Source organism: Bidens hawaiensis, unplaced genomic scaffold, assembly GCF_021521415.1.
Source record: "Bidens hawaiensis isolate Kalapana, Puna unplaced genomic scaffold, B.hawaiensis_p1.1 tig00040025_1, whole genome shotgun sequence".
NCBI lineage: Eukaryota > Viridiplantae > Streptophyta > Magnoliopsida > Asterales > Asteraceae > Bidens > Bidens hawaiensis.
Window position 1 is genome coordinate 98552 of NW_027497047.1, and position 9911 is coordinate 108462.

General features: G+C 37.1%; 2 protein-coding genes across 2 annotated transcripts; one reads left to right on the forward strand and one right to left on the reverse strand.

Moving 5' to 3' along the window:
* The first annotated feature begins 511 nt into the window (after nt 1-511).
* Nucleotides 512-4087, forward strand: LOC143591734 (endoglucanase 12-like). The gene is made up of 4 exons (XM_077071854.1): nt 512-877; nt 2174-3079; nt 3166-3338; nt 3669-4087. The coding sequence occupies exons 1-4, from the start codon at nt 649-651 to the stop codon at nt 4068-4070; spliced, it is 1710 nt and encodes a 569-aa protein (XP_076927969.1). The 5' UTR covers nt 512-648; the 3' UTR covers nt 4071-4087.
* A 3353-nt stretch (nt 4088-7440) lies between these two features.
* Nucleotides 7441-9565, reverse strand: LOC143591730 (serine/arginine-rich splicing factor RSZ22A-like). Its single transcript, XM_077071849.1, has 5 exons — nt 9374-9565; nt 8367-8455; nt 8015-8255; nt 7790-7903; nt 7441-7678 (listed from the first exon to the last, which is right to left on the reverse strand). Exons 1-5 carry the CDS (start codon nt 9460-9462, stop codon nt 7642-7644), a joined length of 570 nt encoding a protein of 189 aa, XP_076927964.1. The 5' UTR covers nt 9463-9565; the 3' UTR covers nt 7441-7641.
* Between the last annotated feature and the right edge of the window lie 346 nt (nt 9566-9911).

Below are 9911 nucleotides of genomic sequence, written 5' to 3' on the forward strand. Positions count from 1 at the left end.
TTTCATCTCATTACACAACTTATTAAAATTAATAAATAATATGATTAATTAAATAAACAATCTTTAATGCATGTCAACCTTCTAAAAGTCAACTCAGCCTCTCAAAGACTATGCCAACCTTAAAAATACAATAGGGCCTCTTAAAGACTTAATAAGTTAATATAATAATCCCAATTCTAGCAAACACAAAAAGGAATAATATGTGTATTATTCAATTTCGAGCTGTGAAGCTTTCTTACTTCTTACGTACAGTTTAAGGTAAGGCACACAAGACCAGTATATATGTTCTTTAGAAAGATATAATGTATGCAGCAAATCACTCTGGAGGATCATTGGAAAAATGCAAGTGAAATATTGATCCTGAAGATCAAAACATAAGGTATTAGCTATACATTTTGGTTTATCCATAAATATATTATATTTGGTTTCAGTTTTTTAGAGAATTATTATTTGGTTCATAAATCATAACTATTCTTTGATTGTAATCTTGCTATATAAACAACTCATGTGTTCAGTTATTTTATATTTAGAAAATATTACGCAATATTGATCACCGAGACAAACAAAAACAAATTCGTAAGTTCTTTGTGGGGAAAGCAAACAATATTGGTGATACGAGTAGCTGGATATTACATATATAACAACACAATGATGCCATGCAACTTCGAGAAACGTAAAGCATTGAAATTGACGGTGATTGTGATCTTCATTGCTCTTCTGGTGATCGGACTTCCGATCATAATCATAAAGTCGTTGCAAAAACATAAGTCACACACACAGCCTCAGGCAGCAGATCAGTACACATCACGGTCTCCGCGATCGGATCAGTACACGGAAGCACTGCATAAGGCTCTGTTGTTCTTCAACGCCCAGAAATGTACATTTCTTAATTTAACCATCTTTTTTACAATTTGACTTCATGTTTAAAAGTTAAACTTAAGATACTGATTTTGACTTTCAATAAGTTGAATAATTATTTTTATATATATTTATCAACTGGATCAGAAATTTTTGTAGTTAATTTATAGGAGTAAAGTGTCATTTTCGTCGGTTTGAGAAATAATGCGAATTTAGTCTAAAAAAATTATTTTTTTGCAAATGGACCCTCCACGTTTCCTAGTTCTTGCTAATTACATCCAAATCACTAACCCCGTTAAATTTAATCGTTAAGTCAAGGGTAGACTATTTCTTTTCACTTATTTCAGTGAACTACGGTTTTCGTCCTTGTGGTTTGTCTAAATCCGCGGTTTTAGTCCAATAGTTTCAAGTTTGCAATTTCCGTCCTTATAGTTTCATTTCACTTGCAATTAAACCCGAATTAATTAACCTCGTTAACCCATTTGCGTGCCTCTCACGTGACGACCAGTTTTGTTGTTTTTCTCCCCAAATAACCATCAGTCCTAATTCGCAAGCCACCTCACGTGAGGGGCTGGGGTGTATTTAGGGGGGAAAGGAAAAAAAGAAGAAACAAAATTGCCCATCACGTGTAGTGCACACTGATGGGTTTAACGATTAGACTTAACGAGATTAGGGAATTCGGGTTTAATTGCAAGTGAAATGAAACCATATGGAAGAAAATTGCAAATTTGAAACTACCGGACAAAACTGCATATTTGGACAAACTAGAGGGACGAAAACCCCGCAGTTCACTGAAATAAGTATTATAATAAAGAAAGAGTGAAAAAACATGTCTACCCCTGACTTAACGATTAAATTTAACGGCGTTAGTGATTTAGATCTAATTGGCAAGAACTGGTAAACGTAGAGGGTCCATATACAAAAAATAAACTTTTTAGACTAAATTCGTATTATTTGTCAAACCATAAAGACGAAAATAATACTTTACTCTAATTTATAGCCTATTTTAGAACCTTAGTTATAAAAAAAATGTTTTTTATTTTATAAAAATATTAGCATAAGAAAATGTCACTGGTCATACAATTAGTTGTTTAGTACTTTACCTTTAAAAAATGTTTACAAGAAAATGTCACGCAAGTATGCATTTTATGTTATTATTATTTACCCAGTTTTTTAACATTTCTTTAATCAAAAATAGTTTTGTGTTTAAAAAAGACTAGCTAGATTTGGGTAAACTTGTGAAGCCAAATTACAAATATGATAGTCTTGTTGCATATTTTAGATAATATTCTAACATTAAGGGAAAACGATGCAGCCGGAAAGTTACCCAAGGACAATGGGATCGATTGGAGAGGCGATTCAGGGCTTCAAGACGGGGCTGATGCAACCGATGTCAATGGAGGTTTGGTAGGCGGGTACTATGATGCGGGTGACAATACTAAGTTCCATTTCCCATTGTCATTCGCCATGACAATGTTGAGTTGGAGTGTAATCGAGTATGAGCACAAGTACAAATCCATCAAAGAGTATGACCACACTCGAGAACTTATCAAATGGGGGACTGATTACTTGCTTCGTACATTCAACTCGTCGGCTTCTATAATCGACCACATCTATGCCCAAGTGGGTGGCTCACAAAATGGTTCAACCACACCGGATGATCATACTTGTTGGCAAAGACCTGAAGACATGGACTACAAGCGGACTTCACAACTAATTACGTCTGGCGCTGACCTTTCCGGAGAAATGGCAGCTGCACTTGCAGCTGCCTCCATCGTCTTTAAAGACGATGTTGCATACTCTAAGAAGCTTGTGCAAGGTGCCTCAAAAGTATGGGCATTTGCAAGAAGTAGTGCAAGGCGTAGCCGATATAGTAGAGGCAACCCTTTCATAGAACCCTACTATAACTCTACAGGGTACTATGATGAGTACATGTGGGGTAGTGCTTGGATGTACTACGCCACTGGTAACTCTAGTTACCTAACGTTAGCTACGACTGCAGGACTATTTAGAAATAGGATAGCTTTGAACGACAACCTTAGTCAACGAGTTCTTAGTTGGGATAACAAGTCACCTGCTGCCATGCTCTTGTTAACAAGGATTCGCTTCTTTTTGAACCCAGGGTTCCCATATGAAGAGTTGCTATATAAGTATAACAATGCCACCTCTATTAACATGTGTTCGTACCTTCAACGTTATCAAGTATTTAACTGGACTAAAGGTGCATGCATATAACACGTTTCATTAAAATACAGACCTAGCTTAAAACTTAAAGGAGAGTCACTAAACGTGTGATGTCTTTGTAAGGTGGGCTAATTGAACTCAACCAAGGTCGACCACAAAATCTACAATACGTCGTCAATACAGTGTTTTTAGCTTCGCTTTATGTGGATTATTTGAAAGCTGCCAATCTTCCTGGCTGGTATTGTGGGACAACGTATATTCCGTTGAATACGCTCCAAGAATTTGCAACTTCTCAGGTTTATAACTTAAATTTGGATTCATGTTTTATAGGATCTTGGTGGAAACTATTTCAAAAGGCTTATGACAAATAGAGCATGTTAATTTTTTTAGTTTTGGTATAGTAGGAGTTTACAAAACTAAACATGTCATACAAGGATGAGACATTTTGTCTTGTAGCAATTGAAGTTGTTATCTTATATGGTTTAACTACTTAGAAAATAAGATCTAGAATACTTGACATATTCAATATGACAACTTCAAAACATAGCAAAGACATTATACCGTTTTAAAAATGGTTGTTGGATGATGTACATGTCCTAACGCGTTAACTTATTTTATGTTTGTAGATGGATTACATTTTGGGCAAAAACCCGATGAACATGAGCTATGTAGTAGGACACGGGACCAAATTCCCGACACACGTACACCATCGAGGTGCATCGATACCAAATAACAATATCAAATACTCATGCAAAGACGGGTTTCAGTGGAAGTCTTCTGATAAACCTAACCCAAACAACATCACGGGTGCCATGGTCGGAGGTCCAGACCAATTTGATAAGTTTAAAGATGTTCGTTCAGATTACAGCTATAATGAGCCCACAATAGCCGGGAACGCAGGTTTGGTTGCAGCGCTTGTGTCGCTCACTGCAACCGCGGGTGATGGTGTTGACAAGAACTCTATATTTTCTGCGCTTCCACCGTTATATCCGACGGCTCCACCACCTCCACCTCCATGGAAACCATGAAAACCTTTGTAATTATTATTATTAAAACATTAACTGATTCCTTCTTCATTTACCAAGTTGATATGTTAAATATTTATATAAATAAATAAGTTTCCAGTTGGCCCTTTTGATCCGCCTTTTTAGTTATCATGCTAAATTTTTATATACATATATATGCATGTGCTAGAGCCTAGTAGAGCATGTCTTAATCACGACTTTCATAAATAAATAAGTTTCCAGTTGGCCCTTTTGATGGCTTTCTCAAGGGCAACATCGTATCAATATAATTTTTTTCTATCTTTTTTTCAATTACGAATCTACTTTAGTTTAGAGGTGCACAGATCAGGTTTTTCAAATACTCGGGTATGGGTATGATCGGGTATTGGAAAATCGGGTATTGGCAAAACCCAGGTCGAGTCTAGGTCCGGGTATTGTCTCTGAAAACCATACACTATGTATCGGGTTTGGGTCGGGTATAGAACCTGGTATTTTAATATCCTATTTCCGGGTATTGAGAAAACCTTATTTTCGGGTTTTTTTCTGACTTTTTCAGATATACATTGAATTTTTAAGGGATTGCTTATTTTTCCGGATATTTTTCGGGTAATATCGGGTATAGATCGAGTATTTGAAAATCCCGATTCGGGTTTTCGAGTAATACCAAGTACAAATCGGGTCAAATTCCAAGTGCGGGTTTTGGTATTGAAATGCATACCCTATCCGTACCCTACGAGTAGGGTCGGGTACGGGTTCGGATATTAAAAACCTGGTATAAAAATACCTGTTCCGGGTATTTTTATCAGGTCCGGTTCCGGGTTCGGTTTTTTTTTCGCACCTCTAGTTTAGTTGACTAGTTAATAAGTAACATTACTTGTGGTTTTGGTCTCTGTTTTTGAACTTAGTGTTTTACTGCCCCAAAATCCAATCTGCCTTAGTCGAAACTAAAATCTAAATCTAAACCTAAACCGAAAACCAAAATTAAACTCAATTTTCGAGGTTTCAAACATGCTAAATGCGGTTAATTTTAATTGAAAATTACTTCAAACGAGAAAATGAAAAACTGAGCAGATGATCACCCATAATGTATCAACAACCCAATATTGTTCACTCTGATATGGCAACAAAATTATTTCCGTCATTCAAAGAGGCAACAGGATATCCAAATTGCGACGATGAGCCAAATTAAAATCACGCCTTTATAGCATCGCGCGCATCATAGGCATATGCGCCCATATACCATCACATTAACTATCCTATAAGCCCTTTATACATCTATATGCATATCAAATCAAATCAGATCAAACAAGCTGGGTTGATTAGTAAAGCAATGGATATTTAAACAATTAAAAAAAACTTTCAATCAATTCTTGGCATCATTCCTATCATTGTTTATATCATCAACTTTACAATTGACAGGTCCTTTTTGCAAGTCACAGAGGTCATGGCTGGTTTGACTAGACGTGCACAAAAAAACCGGTTCCGGAACCTAACTGATGGAACCGAACCGGAACCGGTTCCAGTTCCAACCCGGTTGGAACAATACCCGGTTTGGGTATTTTTGTACCCGAAAATCGTACCCGGTTCTCCTATTTGTATGTCAGTACCAGTTCCAACCCGGTTCCTACCCGGTTCTTAATTGGAACCGGTTCGGTTCGTACCCGGAAAAACCGGTTCCAACGGGTTTTTTTTTGAAGGGTCAAACAAAAGTCTAACTAGCCGTTGGAACCGGTTTTTTAGACACCAATTAGCCGTTGGAACCGGTTCCAACGGTAATATAGCCGTTGGAACCGGTTTTTGAGACAATAGATTCGTTGGAACCGGTTCCAACGATAATATAGCCGTTGGAACCGGTTTTTGATGCCCAAACCTATATATTTAGTTTTGATTTGTTTTATTATAATTACTTTTGTTACTCATGATTAATTTTTGTTACTTTTTTGATAACGACGAACATTTTATTTATTTAAAAACTAACTATTACAAACATTATTAAAACATAAACGATACTAAACATAACAACTAAAACATAAAAAACAAAGTCCGTCGTTTTAATCCGGGAATACTTATTTTTGGGTTGTAGAACCGGACGACTCTCCCACTTCCGTTTTTTTAGCTTCCAATCTTCTTTTCTCTCGACAATACTTATTCGTATGTTTTCGTAATGTCGAGTTGGACCCTGCTTTAAGAAACTTCGAGCAATATTTGCAACGTGCCAACTCATGTGAGTCGGTCATGAGACAAAAATCGTAATGAACCCAAACATCGGGGCATCTTGTTGTTTCGATCACCATAACAACGTCATCATTGGTTGCCATTTGTTGTCGGTTTAAGGTTAATTGTGGTTTGGAGTGTGTTTTATAGTTTTGGAAGTGGTTTAACAAGTAAACAAACAAACCTTGCTATTTATAGTAAGAAAATAACCTATTTATAGTTAAAAAACCGGTTCCAACGGTCAAAAACGGCTATATAGCCGTTGGACCGGTTTCTGACGGCTCTAATATTTAAATTTCAAAAAAAACCGGTGGAACCGGTTTATACGTAAAAACCGGTTCCGGTTCATACCCTACCCGGTTCTTAAAAGTTCGCATATCTGGGCATCGGTTCGGGTCGGGAACCGAACCGGTTCTTGATTGGAACCGGTGCCATTTTACAACCCGGTGTGAAAAAACCGGTTTGGAACCGGTTCGGGTTTTCCATTTGAACCCGATTTGTGCACCTCTAGGTTTGACAGACAGGTTTCAAAACAAGCATATGAACTATAGCAAAGCAGAACCAACCTCCACCAGAAGTGCAGGCTCGCTTGGTTGCTGCACGAGGTCCAAATACGGACATACAATCTTAGAACTTTCGGCAACCACCACTAGTAGCTGCCAACCAGTAGCATATAAACCTTTCTTTTTTATCATATAAAACCATATCAAACTAGCAAGATGTAGATCAAAATCCCAAAAGTATCTAGTGTGCCAAAGTGTTGCTCAGATTACTGCAGCAACTGGGCCGGTTGTTACATAACTACTGAAAATCTACAGCGAGCTCAAAAGCCATATTCATTGTAAGGTCTGGTCTATATATATCTTTACCGACCAAATAAGTGAATAGTCAGCTAGCAGGAAGTTTATAGAGGACGAGACTGCAAAATGGAAAATGACAATTTAGGTACCTTGTATTATCTTTAAAACCAGCATATCAAAGTACCTGTCATGCCATTCTTGTTTTGATGCCGTTAACAAAAACAACAGAGCATATTCAAAAAAGGCGAGCTGGGACCCACAATCATTCAAATGACGATCCCAAAGTAGTGCAGACCAGACAAGATGAGACAGGGGGAGAAGTGTAGAAGCAGAAAACCAATGAAGAAGCACAACACCTCCACACAAAAACAACCATCATATGACTTTTTAACATTCTATGAGAAATAACATTCACCTCACCAGTCTAAGCTTTCTAATAAAAGTAGATAATCAGACATGCAAATAACTAAATAAACTCGGTACTTTAAAATGTTAAGAACCTTCACCAAATTCATTAAAGTTGAAAACAAGTCAGCACAGATAACAAGTTCCAAGATTTCTGAAAAGTTGGTTTCCAATGATCAGCTCCTGCTACGACGCCTGTCCTTGAGCCCATTTCTGAAAAGATTGAAAGAGATATTTACTTTTGAAAATGAAAGTAACGTGCACTCAAATTACCGCATTAAATAAAATATAAATAGAAGACAAACAAATATTAAAGAACTTCACCCGTTTGCATAGGGAGCCTCATCACGACCACGATAAGGTGGTGACCTGCTATAGTTCTTGCGCGGTGGTGACACGCTACGACGTGGCGGTGATCGGCCACGGGGACTGTAGCTCCTGCTTCCAGTAAACAAGTCATTTATATACTTACTATCTTTGGGAGAAAAACGTTTATTTGAAATGTTACAAAACAAAAGAGAAATTTATATAGTGTTTCAGCAATCTCACCTTCGACCATAGCTAGGGCTCCGGCGGTACCTGGCAGCCGGGCTGCGGCTACGACGTCTACCGCCGCCACCACCACCACCACGGCACTCACGTGCAAAATGTCCTGTCTCACCACACTCATAGCATTTCAGATCAGAACCACCAGAACGACCACGACCTCCGCCACGACCACCGCCGCCACCGCCTCCTCCTCCTGAACCTCTAGAGTTATGAGACATTTCTACCCTCCAACCATTCTTACCTGGTTTGAATTATATTAATAACAAATAAGAACCCAATAAAAGGTTAAACCTGATGCATGTAAAAGTTATAGCATAGATAAACCAAATAAAAATTATAAAAATAATAATACCATCAAGTTCACGGATGGCATCTTGAGCATCACGTTTGTCATCAAAATCAACAAAACCATAGCCAGGAGGTCGCCTTGCAACCCACACACTGCACATAGCATAGACAAAAGGATCTAAGATGTCTCTGATAAATAAAAATAGCAACAATCACATAAATTGCATGGCATAAAGTAACAGATAACTAAACACAACTAAAAGCAATAGAAAATAGTGAAAAATCAGAAGAACAAAGCCAAAGGATGCTGGCTAGCATTGACTAAACTAAATGAAACTATAAATATAAATATCCTACATGGCTACAAAAACTTACAGCTTCATCAACAATCAACAGAAACAACTAAGCTTTGATACTGAACATAAAATCCATTTGAGGGAGCAAGAATTGCATTAACAAATTATGCCAACTAAGCATGAGAGTATGAGACACATTTCATAAATGAGACTCATAGAACAATAACAAGGATAAAAGAATTTAGATGTGCTTATAAAAACACGTTTAAACATAACCCAAAAAGAATGCTCAAATGTGCATTTGCAGGGTATAAAAGAAGCCGATGTTTTATGGAGCCTCCATAAATTTGAAACCAAGTGATACTTCAACTAAATATGTATAAAACACTAAACACAACTGTGCATTCAGTCTTACAAAACCACACACAGCAGGAAAAAAACTTCAATTTTCCCTTCAAAATATCATAGCCTAAGCATTTAATGCGCAAAAAATATTGGATATCAATCGAGGATCGATATTTGAGATACCGGTTATCACGGAGGGATACCGGTGGTATATTGGTAATTTTAATATCATGAAGAATTTATAAATATAGCACCTCAATACCAACAATTCAGTATACTCTCTTACTATTAACAAATTATCCTTTTGCAACTTGCAAAACACTAACGATTGTAGCAAGTAGGAACTGATTAAGACTCAAAACACTAACATTAAACAACCTTAATACATCCTCTACTCATAGCAACTATTCATCCATAATCAATTGATTACCTTTTGATGACACCAAAGGTGCGGAACTCATCCTCGATGTCGCGTTCGTTAACCCTCGGATCCAAATTACCGACATACACACGCGCCATCTTCAACAATTACCTGCCAATAACATCAAATATTATTAGGTGTCAATGGGATAACATATCTAAATTATTTAGCAGTCAACGACTTATAGATCTAAAAAACATATAATCAGTAAAGTCTACAAAAAATAATAATAATGAAATCCAAAACCAGAAGAGAACCAAACGGTTAACTAATAATATAAAGCTCAACGATTTTGATAATAAAGTTGGGGTTTATAAATAGAAACGTAATTGATGAAGGATAATGAAATCAGACAACGGATTAGAGAGAATAGAGTTAAAAGCAGAAGCAAGAGATAAGAGATAACCTGAAGAAGAAGAAAGAAACCCTAGAATGGAGGAGGAGGAGGAGGCTGTGTATAATATAATAAGAGATGTGCTTTGCTTCCGCTAAGTTGCATCCGATTGATATATAACACAGCATACACGTGTCGGGGTTTAACTTTTTA